At 33.3% G+C, this 22,884-nt stretch overlaps 2 protein-coding genes across 7 annotated transcripts; one reads left to right on the forward strand and one right to left on the reverse strand.

Moving 5' to 3' along the window:
* Positions 1 to 50: 50 nt before the first annotated feature.
* dmpd (F-box protein dampened) lies at positions 51 to 8,731 on the reverse strand. Of its 6 annotated transcripts, none has more exons than XM_087409572.1 (7): positions 7,634 to 8,731; positions 6,358 to 6,466; positions 5,413 to 5,678; positions 5,091 to 5,339; positions 4,582 to 4,777; positions 4,152 to 4,516; positions 51 to 3,992 (listed from the first exon to the last, which is right to left on the reverse strand). In XM_087409572.1, exons 3-7 carry the CDS (start codon positions 5,638 to 5,640, stop codon positions 3,609 to 3,611), a joined length of 1,422 nt encoding a protein of 473 aa, XP_087265698.1. In that variant the 5' UTR covers positions 5,641 to 5,678; positions 6,358 to 6,466; positions 7,634 to 8,731; the 3' UTR covers positions 51 to 3,608. The 6 variants fall into 6 exon arrangements, with proteins under 6 accessions (XP_087265698.1, XP_087265697.1, XP_011062875.1 ...); XM_087409571.1 differs by having other exon boundaries at positions 6,354 to 6,466; XM_011064573.2 differs by lacking the exon at positions 6,358 to 6,466.
* Positions 7,318 to 22,396, forward strand: LOC105151072 (carbonic anhydrase 1). The gene is made up of 8 exons (XM_011064567.2): positions 7,318 to 7,360; positions 9,669 to 10,107; positions 15,172 to 15,452; positions 20,107 to 20,148; positions 20,219 to 20,380; positions 20,905 to 21,149; positions 21,282 to 21,518; positions 21,680 to 22,396. The coding sequence occupies exons 3-8, from the start codon at positions 15,404 to 15,406 to the stop codon at positions 21,881 to 21,883; spliced, it is 939 nt and encodes a 312-aa protein (XP_011062869.1). The 5' UTR covers positions 7,318 to 7,360; positions 9,669 to 10,107; positions 15,172 to 15,403; the 3' UTR covers positions 21,884 to 22,396.
* The last annotated feature ends 488 nt before the right edge of the window (positions 22,397 to 22,884 follow it).

Consider the following 22,884-nt stretch of genomic DNA (forward strand, 5'->3'; position numbering starts at 1 on the left):
TTAGTTTTTCATGTAGTGCGCGCGTGATAGACTGAAGTTAGAACATTAGATATGTTAAATTATGTTTATTATAAGGTGTATCTAATATATATATTTACAATCGCTTTAATACACGTAAAACCATTTAAGACAATGTTATTCCTCGGCGTTACAGCGCATCTCACTGTAACGCTGGCAAATTGTGTTCCTATATCATTGTTTTTTGTCTCCGTGAAGTGTACACGATTTCGGTATCATCATGGGTATTTGTCTATTGTGTACCTGAGGCAAGGACCGTTGCTTGCATTAATATGCTTGCAGATAGCAAGATTTCGGGGTGAAGCAAGTAATTCCAAGAGAGAGATATATATATATATATTCTTCTTTCCTCTCTTTCATTTCCCTTCCCCCCCGCGCGCACAGCACTTCTCTACCGTCTAGAAAATTATTCTACTCCTAATTCGCATATTCACTGTTATATTCGATCGTACGTCTAACTTAGATCCATAATATGCGTAGTACACGGTTCTACATTTGTATCGTTCGGGGACGGATTATGTCGGAAAGCCGAGAAAGAGAGGAGCGTGAACTGTTCAAGACGACGTGAAGTGAAAGACGTCGTTAAAAGTGTTATATTATATATAATATATTATCATATATTATATTACATATAATATATATATGTATATGTGAGGTATGTTTAGGCTGAATTACACGAGACGGTCCAAGTCACCCAACTCTGGTTGGCGATTCTCTGTTCCTTCTGTTCTTTATCCACGCACTACCGTACCCATTAAATAAAAAGATACATGAATCAATCAAAATTAGTACTGAACAATTATATTGGATAATTAGTACTCCATATTGTACGCTAATGTCACCTTCTTAAATTAACTTTTTATTTGCATCGATTATCCGGATGGATAATTTGCCAGATTGATAATTTCTCTTTGAGTTAAGAGAAGTGCAAATAGAAGATAAGTTGTCGATTCATTTTTACGCTGGATTGCACCGATAGCATATTAATGATTAACTTGCTCGGTCCTTTTTATACGGGATGTCACAAAATTATCGGTGGTCACCTGTAAAATAATTTTAAAAAATTTCAATGGATTAGAATGTAAGTTCGCCAGCCAACCAAAATTGGCATCGACTTATGATGCTGATGCAATTCGCCGCTGTAGATGTCGATCCTGGATCTATATGTTCGTTCTTAGGGGCCTGAATGACGAAACAGAGTCTCGATGCGAATTTCTGGATGGTCTCATCCTACAGATGTTCGTGATATACGCCGCTGCTGGTCGCGCGCGACGTTTTGCAAGTGAACATACAAGCGTTTCGAAATTTCCGACACGTACGATTTGGCTATGCCCGCCCCCGCAATGCGCTATTCAACGTAACATTAAGTGAAGTTTTACATACTCGTTCGCAACCAGAAACGCCCCACGTGTATTTTATATTTTTCGGATAAAGGTCACTTTCCCGCGATTAAATCGATAAAGCATCACATCATAAATTCTCATCAAAGTTCAAATTTAGTATATTATTCTCATACATATCACACATTCACCTCACACGTATGCGCACCGCACCGTTTTCCCATTATAGTTACACCCTAAGTTATCTCTGCTTTTCTTTTTCTCTAATTTCCTTTTGACATCGATAAAAAATTATATATATATATATATATTTATATATATATTTTTCATATATATTTCAATTATTTTATCATTAATTAATTAATTGTTTAATTAATTAATTAATCGTTATATCTTATTGTTCCATTAAAGTTTAAACTAAAGTGTTTCTGCGTGTGGTATGCGCACCTGGCAAGTACCACTCAAATATACGTACATACATATTTATATATACGTACATACATTCATGTACATATATATAAAAACATACATACATACATATTTGTAATATATAAAGTATCATTCACTTATATATTTATCTGTATTTTTCATTTTTTAATAAGTATCATCATGAATAACTCACAATATCTAACTACGCTGCTTTGAGATTAATTTGGTAATCGGTGCAAATAAGACATTAATTGCTCCTACTGTACCAATAATTGTTTATCGCGTAAGGTAAACCATCAGACTTCTGCAGCCGATTGCAAATATCCTTGATTTTTATAATTTATAATTTATAATTTATAAATGTGAACGTCCTCCATTTTAAATTTACTCTCATAAATACAAATGCTATTAATTTTATTCATAACAAAACTTCATTTTTCCGCATAATAATATACAAAAATGGCATGATACCCAATATTCTTTTATCTAAATAGAATCATTCCTATAAATAATAATCTAGTTCTATTAATATTGCAATGTGTACGCCATCTCATAATTGTTTTGGTAAAATGACGTATTCATAAAAATAAACTAACACCTTTCCAAGTATCCATCAACATTTTGCTCTTTACTAAAATTTAAATTCTTCTTCGAAGATTTCATTTTCTTGTTCCGCGTCTTAATATTAGGATGATACTTTTATCATAAAATTTTTTTGATTTTATCTAGCCATACAAATCATTCAATCTATGCATGTGAACATAAATGATACAATCGGACGATAAAACATTTACTGCTGTAAAAATATCAATTTTTCTAATTTGAACAAGCATAACGAATTAAAACGAATTGAGAGCTATTGATGTATTTGTAATACCGAACAAGCAATCGAAATCAATTATTCCAAATTTAATTCGTGATATTTTTTAACAATATCACGAAATAAAATTTCCTTTAAAAACTCGATCTGAAAATTCTTTATGTACGAGTTACCGCAAGCTATATTATGGAAAATGCGATTGAAATATTCGAACAAATTTTTTAAAAATTACTCGCTTTATACCGATTCAATTAATATAGAATGTGATTTAAATTATATGCTCGAATTAATTTACAATTTTCTAAAAATTATTTGATTTCCACTACAAAATTCGATTTATATAAGTTGCTTTATGAAATTTTAAGCCTTCTCTATTCCTGTATTGTCTTATTCGATCAAAATATTAAAGACGCGATATCCAATCAACATTCTAGTAAGGATATATCATTTAAAAATAACATGAGAATCATATTTTTGATCGAAGAGCAAAATGGAAGGCGAATATTTGTTCGCCATAATATTATTTAGTATGTTCTTTCGTGCGATATCGCTGTTAAATGCATGACAAACACAAACATGACACATGATTTTCAACTTTCTATCATCTTCAAGTGTACCGCGGCAATGATAATTAAAAAACAAATGAATTTAATAAGAATTCGAGAAAGTTGGACGTTGCTTTACGAGCAAAGCGAATGATCGGTTAGGCTTCTTTAGAATGTTCATCAAAGTGCGTCGTTATTATCGGCGACGATAAATTCGTGAAACAATCGAAAAATCAACTAGCGTTCTTGACAATTCGCGGCAATCGATACGGCTAAAATTTTTAAAACGATGTTCGTTGCGCGAGATGCAGGACGTTCGGTGAGGAATTTTGTACTCTTCTAAGATCATATCGGCTTGCTGACATAAAGAAACGCATGTAAACCATAGAAAGTCCCTATCTTCGGAAATCCATTAAAGATTGGTTGAATATTTGTACCATGATCAGTGTTATCAATTTATATTTTTGAGCGCTTAGCCTGACGAGACTTGGCAGTGCGACGTGATTTTTTCGCGGCATCGCCCGACGTTTCTTCCACGATAGATTTCCGTTTAAAAGATATTGAAGGCACGGGAGCCTTTGGGGGTGCCATGTCCACTGTCGGCGTCGACGGAGATTGCGTAACTACAGATTGCTGTACCACTTCGGTGGGACTATGAGCATCCGCGATGGGAATAAAGTCGTGTCCTTCGCCAAACGCATCCGGCAGCACTCCCTGATTGGCTAAAGCTTGTAAATCTTCTGTAGGGACTGGCATTGACTGACCACAACCTACACACACTGGTATTGCTGGTGACTTGGAGCGCCAATATTGTAACTCAGTTTTACACTTGTTCAACTCCTAAAATAAAATTTGTAATTTGTATTTACAAAATGAGAATATAAATTTCTAATAAGAATTGAGAGTGAAACAACCAACTACAATTTAAAAGAATAAGTTATAAAGCAAATTTCACATATTACAAATTAAATGTTTACTTTTATTTAAAAAATCCTATACCTGTAGAAGTGTGCTGAATTTTCGTGACGTCTCCTCATTCTTTTTGTCATTATCATCCAATCGAGTAGCATATTCTACGATTTGTTTCTGTTGATCCGCAATTTTCGCCTTGCAACTCTTCAAATCCCTACGCATCAATGTTAGCTGACTGTTGTATCGTCTCATGCCTTGTTTAATCTTGCGAATTCGTTTTCGCAAAACCATGTTCGATTGTGGTGGTGATACATTGGATTCCAAAAGAGCGGGATCGTCTGAACAATGCGACGAGGAACCTTCTTCTTCACCAGCATTGCCCGTTTTTCCATTTCCAATGGTCAAGGGTGTGGAATCCAGGCACATAAATGGTTTACTCACGCTACTAGAAGCTGCGACAATAAAATTCACAATAAAATTATATTATAAAGATATAAGTATTGAATCATCAGCTTACAAGAGAATGTTCCTGCAAGATCCAGAAAGTCGGCACCGAAGTAAGGTATTTCTGGTAATGTTGGTTCAATGTGTTCCTTGAAATATTCCATAGCCATAGTACTCAGATCAAACAATTCGTCTGTGACTTTGTAAGGTCTTTGTAATTTCGGAGTAACTTTTATATAATGGAGAATGTGATAAACTTCATCTAAAATCTGTAAAATAGCAAATACTATTTTTATTGCCGTTTCTATGCTTTTATGAGTTTAAATATAATCACGGAAAACTTAGAAAGTAAGAGCTAATTGTAAAAGATTATTCTAAGAAGAGCTATTGCTAACAAATTTAGTATACCTATACTTATTTTCTATATGATGGCATATAATGGTAAAAAATGCATTCAAAAAACTGGAAATATCTAAGAAACATAAAAAAAAATATTAAAAAAAAAGTTTAAGTAAATTTAATCTTACTAATGCCAAGTCTAACATATAACATTAGTTTTTATTTTACATCTCTCGTTCTTACCTCGCCAGGGAAGAAGCAGCAATGCTTCCGTTCAATGTGCTTGCCGAAACTCATTTGCAGCAGAGTAAGTCGCATATGTAGAGTTTCAATAATATCCGACTCACATGCTAACGGATGATTTCGACGCGCAGACTCGCGTCTGGGCATTTGCGCTTTGATAGCCTGAAAACGGCTTAACATTTGAGCTTGTAGTTTTTGAAACGTAGAGTTCAGCATTGATCCACAAATGCGGTCCAGTTGATGGCAAACCTATGAATAGAATGTTTGCTATAATAATTCCATTGGGAAAAATGAATTTAACTTTGAATTTATTGATACTTACCAAACGCATATGGGCTACCATATTGAAACCCAGGTAGCCAAAGATTTTCTCAAGGACTTCGACAGGTAAATCCAGAAGATTCAAGTTGCGCGATTCAATGGTGGCCCCATTATTGGATGTGCCAGCTGTTACAGAAGGTTGCTTTTTTAACGAATTTACTTCTACTTCACCAACTAATCCACTGCCACCACTACTCCCCATGTTACTTGATTGACGTGTCGACACCATTTTTTTTTTGTTTTTCAATAAGCGAGTTTATCCAAAACCTGAAGTAAAACAAATATGTTTCTTCCACTTTAACAATAATATATACGAAATAATAATATACATGAATAATAATATATACGAAACACGATTCAAAAATATACATGACATAAGTCTATCAGAATTAGATAAACAGATATACTGTGTGTATATAATTTTTTCATATTTTATTCGTAAAAGTTTTAAGAGATTACATAACAAATATTTTATAATAAAAAACATATTGACATATTTTTTAAGAATAACATTCCTACAATAGCAGAATATATTAATATATTATTAGGTGTTGGAATTAATTCGTAGCGTTTTACAAGTGATGGGAAGTACTTTCATTAATGTATTTTTTAATGCTCATGTGAAATAAATAACATTCTTTCATTAAAAACGCTACGAATTAATTCCAACACCTAATATGATATAAATATATCCTGATAAATGTGTTTTGACATGAAAAATAATTTTTGTAATTTTTAGAAAAAAATACCAATAAGTTTCAAGCAAATACATATTTTTTATCATATCATTTGTGTTAGCATCTCTTTACTTAATGAAGGAGATTAAAAATGCATTATTATAGTTGCAATTCATGACTTGGAAAATATAGAACACAGGGAGGTTAATCATTCTAGATATAGTCTCCATAATGTAATTCGTGTCACTAAAGTGTTTTATTTTACCCACAACAAATAATGAAGTTTTGTGCGAACTGTTTCCTTTTCGTAGAACTTGTTTAAATAGCGAATCCCGACTCCAAGTCAACGAACTTTCCTCAGCGAGGTCTATCAAGAGTCTGAAGACAATTATACGAAAATATGTGTTGTGCAAGCACTCGAAACACAAATCGAACATAATCACTCGACGATGAGACAAGACCAGGTACGGAACATCCGATGATATTCCAAATTCGAATTCACTGTTAGAACGATTCTTAGATTCTTACGTGAGCGGAACGCGCGCTTCGTCACGAGGTTCATTCTGACGAAGCGTTTTCGCATTCGCTATGAATTATTCGTAGGGCGGTATCTCGAAGAGAAAACGATCGCGCATCACCTGCTCGTTGCGAATGCTCCGATTACTTCGACCGGGATCTTTTGGGGTCACCCGACTGTTTCGATCGAGAAACGGGATCGGCAGGAAATTTGGAAGAAAATTCGACGGATATTAGACGGAGAGTTCGAAAAGAGAACGGCACTTTTGCGAATCGTTGCATTGATAAAGATGCTGAGCGAGATGCTGAGCAACGGTTTACTTGTGGTCTTCACTGATCAGCGATCACCGCACTCGAATCGAGTCCATTTTTTTCTTAATCGCATCGGCATCGCACCGGAGCCGTGGTCGACAGGATTCGAAATTTTCCGTCGTCACTTCGAAAAACAGAGAGGCTCACTCGTCAGGGTGACGACTCCGTGCATGTCCTGCATGGATTCGCGATCGCTAGATTGGAGTTGACGATCCGACGAGGACGCCGAATGTCAAGTCCGACTACCTAAGTCGCGGCCAACTATTAATTCAGGCTGGGATCGGTGCGAAGGCGAGCGTTTAACGGTTGCGAGTATAACTGCGAGGGGAGGTGCGGGCATAAAAGGAAGGAGGGAAAGAGACAGAGGCGCGTAGCGCGAACAAAAGGTTGGAGTCAAGTTAGGTGTCGAGTGTGACGAGGCCGATTTCACCGTGAATGCAGAAGGTACATACTGTCTACTCTATCGTGGAAGTGAAGGAAGCTGGCCTTCCGCCACCGTCAACAGTATACCTGGAGTGTGATATCGGAAAGCGCGAGGCTTCACCATCGAGGTGCCTCCCGCGGAACCCGTCGCCCTTGTAAGGGAACCCGAGGAAACGGGCAACGGTGGCGGAAGGGAGGGAGGAGGGGAAGGATAAGGGGGGGAGAGATATCCCGCCGCCGAAGATGAGACGCGAACGACGACGCGCGTAGAGAAACAAATGTGGGGAAACAAACCGGGTGACCTGTGCGCGCGAGTAATCGATGCACCCGCGATCTTCTCTTTCTCTTCGTTACAAGACCATAGAGCCGCCTGGCTCTCGTCGAGAACGAGATCGGGAGATAGAGAGAGGGAAAGGGGAGTTTAGGGGGAAGAGCGAGAAGGGGAGAGAAAGAGAGTGAAGCTCGAGGGTTCGAAGGGAGACGACGTAATCCGAGTTAGGCGAGTAGCAACATCACTGTATTCGCGTTGGCGTTTTCAGCGACATTTTGACGGAGAGACTCTCCCCCCTGCCTCTCCCTTCCCCCCTTCAAGCTACTCCCCAAGCTGCTGCGTTCGTTCTCGCTTCGTTTTACCCATCGAGCTTCCTCACTCTCTCTCGCTCTCTTTCTCTCTCTCTCTCTCTCTCTCCTTCACAATCACTCCTTCCTCGTCGTTCTCCTTTTTTTTCATTCGCTCGCTCGTTCACACTCACTCATCATTCTCTTTCTCTTTCCCTCTCTCTCGCCCGTTAAAAGACCCGTGCAATTATGGCGCGGTTACACATAATCTCATGACTGAATGCGAAACTGCCATTCCTCCTGCAAGTAAACGACTTTTCCCCAGTCCATTTTACCTGCTCACGCTAGCTGTCCTGGACGTGCGTGCACTCGCGGACACCTCGCGGGTTGCGTTGCAGCAGTTCGCGGAGGCTTCTTCGTCTCTCTCTTGCTCCTTCCCGTCCTCTCTCTCTCTCTCTCTCTCTCTCTCTCTCTCTCTCTCTGTGTTTCTCTCGCTCTCCCACTGTCCCTTCACGATCGTATCGAAAATAAATGTTGTCACTGGCCGCGACGAGCTGTTGCTAGCTCCTCGCGCACACGCGAATATCGTAGACGGTGATAGCACGCGGCCCCGCGGCGCACACCCGGGATCCGCGGCGCGCGGCCGTTGCTACGCTCCAAAGCGGCGTACCGGGGCAACGCCGACGTCGACGGCGGGCAACGGCGGCACGAAGATGCGTACATACGTATAACCGCAGCGTGAATACGCGCTCGCCTCGCGCGACACACACGCTCCTGCAGCACACAGTTCGACGGCGCGCCGCGCCACACCGCGTGCAAACGTGCCGCACGATCGCACGCGTGCGCCTTCTGATTGGTCGCCGCATCCGCGACGACCGCGACCAATCGGTGAGAAGTCGCTTGAACGTAGCTGATGATAAGTGCGTAACCGCCGGCGCGCGCCGATCGACATGCTAGGGACTTTTCGACTGTGGGGATTTCCTCGTTGCAATGCATGCGTTATCCGTGAAACGAGCGACTGTTGTTAAACGTGTAAAGTCACTAGATTAACAAAATACAGCGATGAGAAAATTCATTGAATTAGCATTTGGAGTCAAAATATAGTATCGAAGTGCTATTCTGATCTGATTCTGTTAAAAAGTCGGAAATTCATACAAGAGTCTAGAAGAAGAAAAAGAACATGGTTCTGTTATTATATAAAATGCCCGATTGCTGTGTTGAAAATTGCAAAAAACAGCGAAAGAGGCTGAAGTTTTGAATAATCGCGCGTCATAGAGTCAAAATGGCGGCAATTTGCAGCATTTTGTTTGTTAATTAATGAAACTCTTTAGAATGTGTCTGTAGAGTCCTCTACATAAAAGTCGTAGAAGATTGTGGAATCTTAAGTCATAGGAAACTGACCAATTCTAATCGAGTGTTCTCCTTATATTTGATTGTGATTGATTGTGGTTTCCTACGACTTAACACTCCACGACCGTCTACGACTTCTATGTAGAAGATCCTTTGCGATCAACAAATTTGCGATCAGCTTGTAATTAATGTAAAACCGGCTTTAGACGCAAGCCGATCGCAAGTTTGTTGCGACAGCCAATCTGAAGCTTGCATTTTGAAATCAACGCTTCATATTGGCTGTCGCAACAAACTTGCGATCGGCTTGCAATTAATGTAGAATCGATTTTATGAAACAAAAATAGCAATCGGTTATAACACAACGTTACAAAAACGTTGTTGCAATATAATTTTGTTTAGGGAGTTTCCTTTCCTATTGCAGACTCGGCCCGCAGAAAGCGAAAACGACGAATGGAACAGAAGCAACGCGATTCACACGGTCGTCATCGGAAAGAAGAATAGCAACATTATGGCTGTATTCTGTTATGTACTGCGAGTACTGAAAATCTATAGTACACATTACATATACTATAGATTTTCAATACTGGCAGTGCACATCGGAATATATATGGCCTTATATATGCGCTCGAATTTCTAGAATGCTCTCCTTTCTAAACTCTGTAGCTTTTTTATAGAATAAAAAAATGGCATCTCGGTTGCGTAGAGATGCCATTTTTTTACATTTACACAATTACGACACATTACGTCATATGAAGAAAATAGATAAGCGATAACGATATTGGCTGCGTTCAGTACAGAAAGCTAATCAGCGCTTAGTAATTTTTTAATTGAAACCAATTAGATCCAACGAAGAGCTAAAGGTAAGAACCAATCATATTAAAGAATATAACTACACCAAGCACTAACTAATGAAGTTTTTCTGTTGAACACAGTCATTGACAAGCGCAGATAATATGTCACTCAACACATTAAAGACATACTTTACGGGTGCATTTATTTTTTTACGTTCACGCATTTTAAGCACTCATGCTTATAAGCGCCATTTTTAACTGTTTATTTTCATTTTTCATGCGCTGTAAACGCTCTTATGGTATGACATGAAGCAAAGTCATTTACTTTTTGCTTCCTATACAGCACAGAAAGATTGTAAAATGATTGCAGATATATCTCATTGCAATGTTATAATATTGCAAATAGATTGCAAATACACAAATAGAGGGATAATGTATTTGCAACATTGGCCTAGTTTCTTCCGAGGATTTAAACCGGATCAAAATGTAAGAACCAACCAACTACAATCAAGTATTCCCCTGTCGTTCGACTGTAACAGGGAATACTCGACTGTAGTTGGTTGGTTCTTACATTCTGATCTGATTTAAACCCTCGGTGAAAACTAAGCCATTGTTGCAATATTGTCATAGCATCATAAAAATATCCGCCTTCAGCAAGATTGCGCTGTAATGTCGTAGCAATGTAGGAATGTAATGTATTTTTTTGCAACTACTATTAAAAATAGTTCTTTAATTATTATTGAATACAATTTAAAATATAATTTGTGATATAAATAAAAAAAAATGTAGAAAAAGAACTAATCAATATATATTTTATATGTACGTATATTCAGAGTGGTCTACTTAAATCATCTATCTGAAATATCTCGTTTATTTTTGATGATATAAAAAAATTGTTCAAATAAAAATGTGGAAATAATTATATAAAATTATGTATAAAATTATATATAATATAAAATATATATTAATTAGTTCTTTTTCTGCATTTTTTTTATTTATATCACAAATTATATTCAATAATAATAAAAAAACTATTTGTCGAGGGAGACGTATTTTAGTTTTTTTTTTTTAGATGAAGGCGTCAAAAAGATATAAAAATCACTTTCACTTTTTTAAATGGAATTGTACGGTTTTTTTTACACAGTATGATTCTTCTAATTATACTGCATATAAAAGTATTAAGATTAGTGATATCAAAAAATCAATAATTTACGAGATATTTTACTCTTTATTCTGGCATATATTGACATAAAATGTTAACTCGTAAACTATTAACTTTTTGATAATCGTACCTTAATACTTTTATGAACAGAATGATAAGATGAATCAGTTGATGGAAAGAAAATACACAGGTATATAAAAAATCATCCATTTTGCATGCATATTTTTTTAAAACAACTATGTATTTTACGAACATTATAATTTTTAAATTAATGGAAATAATTAACAATCATATGATGTGTAATTGATATATGTTTCCATATGTGACAACAATTCATTACTCAAAAATCAAAATGTTTTTAATGTCTCTGTAACAATGCTGCAAGATTAGTAAAATCTTGCGCAGTCATATATGTATTATAGGTATATTACAATTCCTGATATCTAAAATATTGCAGCGATATTACAGCGCAACTGCAATGTTGTAACGTTTCTGCAATGACACTATAAATTTTTGTGCTGTATGGAGTTTTAAGCGATTATAAGTATAAAGAATAAAAAAGAATTTATTCCAATATTATTTGGACAAGTGTCAACTCTTTTGTCAATGGATGATAACGAAGAGGATTATGATCCTTATAGAAAAAATGTGCATGTTATATGTATAACACGTTTACTAACCATTTTTTATTCTTAGGTTCGTTCATTGCATTTACTTTTGGCCATAAGCGTTTGTAAATATTCACGTTTTTGTTGTCTTACCTCGATGGACGAAGCAGTTTGTGAGCAGTATCTATTATCTATGACGTCACGATGACGTGTTCTCTGCCTTTTTCTAAGCACTTATAATGGGAAAAATGGTGTAAGCGATGCTTATCAGTGCTTAAAATGCGTAAGCGTAAAAAATAAATGCATCTTATGTATCTTGAATAATACAATTTTGTGTTCACTGCCAATACTGGAAATTTATAGTATACGTTACGTGCGCATTACAGATTTTCAGTATCTACTGGCAACGAATATCAGAACCTTTGTTCAAAAATTTATTCACCTTGAAACTCAACTTCGGGGGCTTACTTCACAAGCGAAAGATTTCGTTTTTTATTAATATTCTTTTTCAGGAGATTCTTACTTACGAATTAATACATCTCTGCCATGGCCATTGGAGGAGATACATTTTAAAAAGTTTCCACGATTCATATAACGCTATTCCTGATCAAAAACTGAGTTTAAAACTTATGAATGATTTTCGCAATTATTTTTAGTTATCCCACAATAGAATTGTTTAAAATCAACGCTAACTTCGAGAAATTTTTAAGAATCCATCTTTAAGATATTTCACAAAGAACACCGAAAAATATCTTAAAATTATCTTATTCGTCGATTTTACCCGCTTATTCGACAATCTTTAGAAATTAATATCTCGTTAGCAATTGCAAAAATTGCAAAATGGTTATAAGTTTTAGATTCAATTTTTGATCAGGAATAACACTATACGCGATTCATGGGCGCTTTTTAAAATACATCCTGTACACAATGGTCTTTATATCATAAACATTTGATATGTGAAAACATTCTGTGAAAATTCTTTTACTGTTTCGAAATATTCAGCACATTGGGAATACAAATCAAATTTTTCACGATTAATGTTAGCTGAAATTTTACAAAGTTGCTTTTTCTGTTGAGCCCATGTTTTATTATATAATGTTGATAAATCTTTTATATTTGAAAACTGAACAAAGTATGCATGAAAATGCATTTATTCACTCGACAATTAATCGCGTTATATTTATGAAATGCATTACGATCTCAAAGAAATTACTCAGAAACAAAATAAGAAATCGCGTGTTAATCCGGCGAATAAGCAATATCTCACGGTGTTAAATGCTGTTCATATAAGATATGTAAATATCACAAGATAGCTATAATCATTGTCTTCATCATCTTCTCTTTTTAGCGAACAAGTTACATACATTGCACACATTGCACACCATATGACCGATAATATGTCGACAATCGGGCAACTACAAATTGCGAGTATCGCAATTACTTTATTCATACATTACCTTATTCGATTGTTATCTCAATTTCTAGCGTTGTGTAATCGACAAACAATACAATAGCCAAGCAGTTACATTACGCCTCCATCGTTCACCGACGTTGCATTGTTAAGCGTAGCCAATTACATTAATTTTCCAGAATTTCAGCAGCAATATCTCATCCCAATGTTAACGCATGAATTTTAACGAGCGTGACACTTGACGTTGCACGCTCATCGATTAATTCTTTATCAGACATAATACGTCGCACAACGCATTTGTTTAAACTAAAGAATCAATTAAATTACTCGAAACGCTGTGTATGTTAATAAATTAATCAAAGGAAAACATTCGGATCATTTCTCTTGATTTGCACGATCGATCATTCTTACGTAATGTATACCGTTAGTGAATGTATTGTTCTTGATACAAATATTTCAATAGAGCGAAAACTTAAAAAAAAATTCCGTCTCTGATCATGTTTTGTGTCAATTTCATTTAATCCGTCTTCGCCTTATGGAAATTTCTATTATGCCACCATCGTGTGAAATACTTGCGAAATTGAGTGTCAATCTTGATGAAATTCCTTTAATGCTATCGCGTCCAAATTGAGATAGAACATTTATTTTCTCGGAAGCTTAATTAGTGTAAAAACAAAAATAATATTAAACGTTTACTTAAACAGTTTTTTTTTAATCTATATGAAAGTGTCCCGCAAAACTGACACGCAACATTAATATTATATACGTGACATTATCTTATCATTATTACCTACTACGTTTTCCATATGTATAAGCATTCCATGCATTTTTCATGTGCATTTTCTGTTTTTCACTTTTTTTTTCAGAAACTACATTGTTTCTTTTCTATAAATATGAAAGACTTAATCGGTGCCAGAAGGATCTAATATTAGCCTCTCATTGAACAGAATTTGACGCTCAAAGGATGTCGTTCTCTCTGTTACATATTGATAAAAACAGGATGTTATTAATCTTTCAATAGCCAATTTGGGAAATGAGATCGCGAATTGTATAACAAATCTGCCGCAGATTACAGTCGCTGGGTCGGATTACGTCGGAGAAACCACAGAGAATAATTTTGTGAAACGGAAGTTGGGGGATACCGAAAAGCGCGCCGGCAGAAAAGTACCATAAGTTATTCATCACATATCGCCGGATATATACAAGAGATTATCGCCTGTACTGGTCAAACGGACTGCTAAATGCTAAATAACATGCAAACACTAACAAAACTGTTCGATACTGAACTTGCGCAAAATTGCACTCGTGAAACATACCTCTACAAAGCGTTTTATATCGTACGATTTGTTTAAACGAAAATTTTGTCTAATTGCTAAAAGTTTTAAACTAAAGTTAACACTTTCATTTTTCTTAAATTTATTCATTGAACGACAGGAATCTACGAAAATATTATTGCTAAAATATAATAAAAATATTGTAATATTTTAAATATTATTGTAAAAATGCATATCCTTAGATGGAATCAAAAGGATTATTCATTTCCTTTTTTCTTAATAAATATAGATAATTACAATACAATTTCTCGCAAAAAAATTGATCATAATATTGTTAAAATTCTGAAGAAACATTTAATGCAACATGGAGAGAAAAAACGAAGATGAGCGCAGAAATACAGACTTTCAAAACTTGCATATATTATCAGAATAATATAAATAATGTATTTTCAAAATAATAAACTTCTAAATAACTGCCTGATGCGATTCTTAAAATATATTCGATCAACTTTGCGAATCACTGTACACAACACAAAGGAGTCATTTGAGCAATCAGCTTGATTTGCCAATTTGATTATTAAGAACGGAACTTTTGTGTACTTTTTAATTCGCCTATTTTTTTTGCTTAGTTTTCGAGGTCATATCTCAAAGTGATTATTCGTCGTGTTGATTTTGTAGATCATCATGAAACAAATCGTTCTTCCCTCCCCGCTGTTGACTCAACCACTCGGAGTCAATCGCACGTCACGAAATAGAAGCGGCTCTTATTTAACATGGTCGAGTGAGCCGGCAGTACTCAGTCTACCACCGACCGTAATAGAAGTTTCACATTACCCCGCTGATTCTTCGACGAATCAGCGAGTCGTTGACAGTGCCGTGGGAGATTTCATGGTGTATTCTGACGGGGTGAATGATCATGGTGTTTTCGATCATTTATCTTGGCCTCCTGTTCTTACCAGGTGAGACTCCGTTGAATATCTAGTATAGTTTCTTTGATGGTGCAAAGAAATCTTACATCCTTCGTCCTTTGGATTTTTCGAAGATATTATTTCAAAGAAGATGTTATTTCGATCGTTCTCAATTATTCCAGCATTTTTTGTTCTGTGGAATAAAAATATTATTTATTCGGTTGATTATTTTGGTGAAATTGAATATTCTCAGGTAATAGAATGTCGTTAAAAGATGACATCATTTATAATAACATTTATTTTTAATCCAGTGAACATCATTTTATTGTCTGGTTGTAATATTATGTAATATTAAAATACAAATATATTATTATATCGTCTGTATTTAAAGAGACTTTAGAAATAAGTTATTATGATATTTAACATTTTAATCGTTTTAATAATTTATACAGAATAATTAATATTATAAAACTATAACTGTTAATCATAAAATTATGATTTTTCGTAGACGTATAATATATTAAATTCTTGCTGAAAATAGAAAAATATTATAGGAAAATACGTCTGCTTGATTGAGATTGCAATGCTCATTTATTTGTAACAAAGAAAATAATAAAATTATTCGATGTTTCTAGCAATAAATTATCATATGAATCTCGCGATTGGAAATAAATTGCGTCTCGATGATAATCGATTATAGTTTAACTTACAAACCATTATTCATTATGCTGCAAGCGTATTTATATTTAATGATAAACGATAAAATTATCTATTTTTATTTTTAAATACAAAATAATGAAGCTATGCGACAAAAATAGTATGGTGTAGTAATATATATATGTACAGTATATTAATAGCAAATTTGGCTGGACCCACTTAGTACGCACTAGTGCACATTAAAACCGTTATACACTGATTTGAGTGTGAAAATGGAATAAAAATTATAAAATATTTTATATAACAGTACAATAAAGTATACTGAGCATTTCACAGTTTAACCAATTTCTATATTTATATTAAACATACACCGTTAATCAATGTCAGTTGTGTATGACGTCAATTTATATATGATAGCTTTAAGACACCAGTTCGCATAATCGAATTCGTTATAAGATTGAAATTATAATAACTTTAGTACATATTGCGAAGTGCAAATTAATATACGCAGTCTTAAAATCATTATTGACAGAACATATAAGGAATACGCGAGTTGCAATTAACATTATCGATTATAATCAACAATGATTTTGCTAAATATGTACTGTTGAAAAAGTCATGTTAAATTTAATATATTTCACATATCTCAAATAGCTCACATAAATGATAATTTAATATGAATACGCTACAAGATTACATAAATATTATGTAAAAGAATAAACACAAATAGTAATATTGACACAGTCTGTAAACAAACCGTGGAAGCATATTTTGTTCAGTTAAATTAACATTTATTTATTAACGTTAAACTATATAGTTTATTAATTTATTTTAGAATTTACGGTTTTTAATTAAAATACATAATTTTTATGTTATTAGTTCACTTATTTATAAAGATATTGCGTTATTTAGAAATGTTAAATACCAATTTAACACAAACTATTTAAATAACATAATCACATTATGTTCAATTAACACTCGAATATGTTAAAAATTTAATATCAAATTTTAACAAGGAGTTGCTAAAATCTTAGTTAGAACCTTTTCTAATACATATGGTATATGAAATGTATATTTTGCTATACAATAGGAATCAATAAAAAAGTATGTTTGAGGTGATTTGTCAAGTATTGATTTCGCAAGTTCCTAATGCAATATTTCAATTTAGTATGAATATTATGTTAAATTATAAAAACAATCGTTATAACTAATGATACAAATAATGTTCATCATGTAAAAATGATTAAAGCAATAATACTTCTTCTCATGACATAAATTAGATAAATTACGTTAAATTAAATTATCATAAATAAATATAGTTATTTATATCTAATTATCTGATAAGCAACTTTACACATTGAGTGCAAAAAACGTTTCCATTTCAACATTTATCAACTCAGATTATATACTTATTATTGTTCCGTTCAAAGCAAACAAATTGGATTTTTTTATCTAATGCGACAGATTTTTAATTCATTGAGCACGTGAAGCGGATATTAACTCTTAAGCTAAATTAATGTTTCATATTTTCTTAGTAAATCGTCTGATAAAAGCAATATATATGTGAATAGTATTATCATTTTATATCAGTTTTATTTGTGTGCCTATGTATGTAGTTTCTGCTATCATTATAATGCACGTCGTCTGCACGAGTAATCAGTAGTAATTAAGGAAAGAACCTAGAACTTGAAAATTGCATAAGATCTAACTCATCATGCTGTAATACGATAAACATTGCTATCGTTTTCGAAACCTGTTTGTTTGTAAAAATGAAAATTCACCATGCAACCCTAAGAGATAATGTTTGATGGATTGACAGTAGCATGTTAAGAAGCATTTAAGAAAAGAATTCGTTTTATCAAGTATAGAAATTGTCGAGAAAGTTGATGTTCTGCAAATTTCGAAGTTTGATTAGATTATAGTAATCGAATAATTCATTTAATATATAGAACGAAACGTGCATTTAATTTTAAAAGAGAAATTCTAACAATATTAATAAAGGTATATCTCATATGTATTTTGCAAATGTACGATTCGCATTATTCTGTCAGAATGTCACAAGCGTAACATAACTTTGAAACAATTCATGTAGCCACGCGATATCGATTTGTGCAATTTTATTATACAAGATTGATGAATCGTAATCGTGTCTATACGAATGTTCAGCTTTTTCAAAATTAAATATATTTCAATTTATTATTAGAACGACTCTTGTTAGCTTTTTTAAATTAAATTAATTCGATTCTTCCGTTTTTTTTTACTTCAAACATACTCGTATTATTATTATTATTATTATTATTATTATTCGAGAACAAACAGGTCACATTTCTGCGATAAAATTTTTCGATCGCAGCGATTATTATAATGGATTCCGTAGAATCTTTTCATCGAAAAACATTTCGAAATTTCGCATTATTTTAGATGTCTCGGACTAATGCTTCTCTTGCATGTATCTCACGTATAATCATACACAACAATAAAGATTTTGCGTAATGAAAGGACGCCGAGGATGTTCATCATTCTTAAGATAATCACTTTAAATCAGACAAGGATTTCCAGACGGTGTCACGTTGACGGTCCTCATGTAATCGTTTGAAGTAAAAACGAAAGTAATAGTCTTAAGTAATACATCTCTCGTCGCATGTGTCGAGCAGATGTGAAGAACCTTAAAATAATCAGATAGCGACTTGCTCGAACAAGCAAGAAAGAATTACGAGTATACTCGTTAGCGGATAATCAAGAAGCATTCTAGCGCATAATAAACGCAGGGTAATGGCCAATTGTCTTTCGAAAGACTGAGAACTTTAAATGCACTTTCAAGTTCGGCGAACATCTTCCGGCGCATTTAATGGCCGATCTGTTAGAAAGCGTGCCAATAATATCTAGACTGATAACAAGTAAAAAATATTAATATATTTCTTATAAACATTTCATGGAAATTTTATGTCTAATAGAAATTAAAATGGAAGATATTTTCCTAGCTAATTTCGGATATCAAATTTTATTATAAGAGTTAATCTATTTATAGAATTTCTATTCTCTAAATATTTTGGAATGAAAATGGAGCCAATCTTGAAAAAAAAAAGTAAAAACTTATCACTCTTGAATAAGAGTGACGAATTTTCAATCTTTTGGAATGACATTAACTGCAAAGGAATGAAATCTCACATTCCTTTTTTGGAATTAGACTTCATTCCTTAAGGCGCCTCCAGATAATTTGATAAATGTGACATGAGTAAATATCATATATATACATGATATACGTAATTATTGAATGTAGATCAATATTTAGCGAATATAGTTTGCGAAGTTGGTCATATCCGTCTGGTGGCCATAACTTTAGAGTTCACTCAAAAAAAATGAAATTTTATTCCAAAAAAATGAAATTTCATTCCTAAAGAGTGAAACTCTACTACTCTTGTTCAAGAGTGAAAATATTTCCTCTCTTTTATTAAAACTGGTTCAATTTTCGGTCTTTTAGATTGAGATTTCACTCCGAAAGATTTAGAGAGTAGTTTGAAAAAAAAATTATATTATATTAACAGGTATTATTTTAGTTGAACATAACTTTGTTAATTCAATAACATTATTAATGTCATGCTCTTGTTTTAATAAAATTTTATTTGAGTCATTAAATATTATTAAATTAACCAAATTATTCTCAACTAAAATAATACTTGTTAATATAATATCATTTTATTTTCAGTGTATTTTTATTTTCTAGATGTAATATTATTAATGTATTCATATATATATATATATATTAGGTGTTGGAATTAATTCGTAGCGTTTTACAAGTGATGGGAAGTACTTTCATTAATGTATTTTTTAATGCTCATATGAAATAAATAACATTCTTTCATTAAAAAACGCTACGAATTAATTCCAACACCTAATATATATATATATATACTCATCTTTAATCAAATAAATTATCATTCATTATCGCAATCTATTCTGTCAGTATCGCTTATCATTACTCATTTTCTTATTTATAAGATTTATTTTATGAAAATTGTAAATACAATAAACGCTTCATCTTCTTCAGGTTTCTGCCGTGGTCAAAACTTCGGTTATGAAGGAGATCAAGGTGAGGTCTCTAACAAAGAAGTTTCATTCTGAAATTCGGTGTGTTTCAAAATGAGATCTTATTTCCATAGGTCCAGCGAATTGGAGCAAAGAGTATCATACGTGTATTGGGAAACATCAGTCCCCCATTAACATAGACGAGCACAATGTCACGGACGTCAGTCTGTCACCATTGAAATTAAGCGGCATTAATAATCCACATCAGTCATACGTGACGAACACCGGTCACACGGGTAAGAATTTCACGGTTCGATTCTGCATTCGGCATGCTGAGAAAGAAACATTGGATTTGTTCTTCGTTTAGCTTGAGGTTTTCTCGCATTAAACGATTCCGCTGGGAAACTTCCCTCACGATCGTATTCACGAGGATTAAAGTCAAGAAAAACAGTATTGTAGCGATATAATCGGGACGATAAAATAAGAAAGAGAGGAAAAAGAAAAAAGTTTATACCTTGTAATTATTGCCTCTGGTGTATATTAGTAATAAATGATATGAATGTTGAATAGAAGTAACTAAAACGGTCATTGTTAGATAAAACGCTTACAAATGATTCGTACGTGTGGCAGTTAAATCATGCTATAAATAATCTTAATCATGTTTGTCGAGCTCACAATCATACGTAGATAGGATCATCAATAATTAAATTTAATACACCGTGTTGTTACATAACAAAGATAAAGTCTGTAATAATCGCAGTTGCGCACTGATATTTTTAATAATTGCTATTATGTACAATTTATATTTTCTTCCATCCAGTTACATTGAAAACTAACGAATCTAAAGCGGTCATGTTGTCCGGAGGACCCTTAAAGGGTATCTATGTATTTGAACAATTGCATTTTCATTGGGGCGAAAATGATTTCGAGGGATCCGAAGACTTAATCAACAATCGCTCGTTCCCGATGGAAATGCATGCCGTCTTTTATAAGGAAGATTACAAATCATTCAAAGAAGCTCTTAATTACAGTGATGGTCTGGCTATTTTAGCATATTTGTACGAGGTAAGAAATTACTTGAAAATTTTAATTGGAAAATTTTATTTTTATACGAAATTAAAATTAATCTTTTTTTATCATTGTAATTTTACAATTTTACATAACTTATCTCTTATTTTTAATAATGAAATCACATAGGTAAGCCCTCAACCGAATCCAACATATGAACCTATTGTAAAAGTACTACCTGATATAGAAAAGAAGGACATGGGAAAAGTATTGCAAAAACCTTTATTATTGGGAAATATATTGGTACCAGACATTGCAAAAATGCAGGATTACTTCACGTATTTCGGCTCATTAACTACTCCACCTTGTCTCGAAGTCGCTAAATGGATTGACTTTAAAGATCATCAACAATTATCACACGACCAGGTCTCTTAACACAATTTGCAAATACTATAATATCTTTTAATCTGTGCTAAAAAATTGTCAATTAGTTTTAAATTATGACAGACTTATACGTATGCTGCCAATTTGACACACACACACACACACACATAAAGTATATATATAGATTTCTCATTTAATTTCAGTTGGCTGCATTTCGTGACATACAAAATTGGGAAGGTAATAAATTGACTCACAATTTCCGGCCAGTGCAGTCTTTGGAGGGCCGAGAAGTTTTTCATAACATTCCTAGTAATTCTAATGGGCATTCAGGACAACGAAATGTTAAAATACCAATTCTATTTGTCGCATTGGGAGCTCTTGTGGCAATCTTTTTATTTGCCATATGAAATTTTTAATATGAAATATTCTAGTCAAAGTTTTTCAACATCATAACTTTCAAATTAAGAGAATGACAAATTAGGTTTCATACAGAATATAACTACAAGGGAGATTCGATTCATCATCATTTTATAACACTTATATGAGTATCATTGTTCAATTTTGATAAACATTAAAGATAAAATAATATCGAGCATTGTGAGCGCGAACCGCAGCCTTATTCAGTAATTATTACTAAATAAAAAAGGATCAGATTTAATTTTATATTGTTTGAAAGTTAAGATTTAATTGAATAAACTTGAAGCAAACTTTCATGACTACTACATGATCATAATAATTCATTTAGGATTACAATAGAATGTATCTTATGTAATACGGTTTTTTTAAATTTGTATAATTTATTTGTTAACATTAATATATCGACATAAGAGAACATACACAGTAACTAAAATATTATTTTATATATATAAGACAGTTGTGATATATAAATAATAGTATATAAAACAATTGCTAAAATAAAATGTTTGCATTAATTCTCTGCCGACAATTGAAATCTTTAAAACAGGGTTGTGCGTCTACATATATATAAAATATAATTTACATCTGCATATATGTATAAATCATTGAAGTCTATGTTTTTTGTCGTATTAGACTGCGGTAAAACATCTACCTCGTTTATATATTTTTATCAACACTAAAATCAGATATAGACATTAATCAAAATTTAATTTTTTCTTTCTATACTGTATTAATTTATAATAATTTATAATAATACTAATTTATAATAATTTATACATTTCAAATTGTTTATTGACTACATGAAAAAGATTCATGTAAACTTAACATCAATAATAAGTAAAAATTTCTTGTAAATTTAATATTAAAAAATATAATAAAATCTTGCTTTAAAAGTACTATTGATATTTCGATTGTGAATTTTGGTAGACAAATTTAACCTTGTAAAAAATAAATAAAATACAATCCGATTTCTATGATAGTAAAAACTCAT

This window comes from Acromyrmex echinatior, chromosome 9 (genome assembly GCF_024713525.1).
Source record: "Acromyrmex echinatior isolate Ae372 chromosome 9, ASM2471352v2, whole genome shotgun sequence".
Taxonomy (NCBI): Eukaryota; Metazoa; Arthropoda; class Insecta; order Hymenoptera; family Formicidae; genus Acromyrmex; species Acromyrmex echinatior.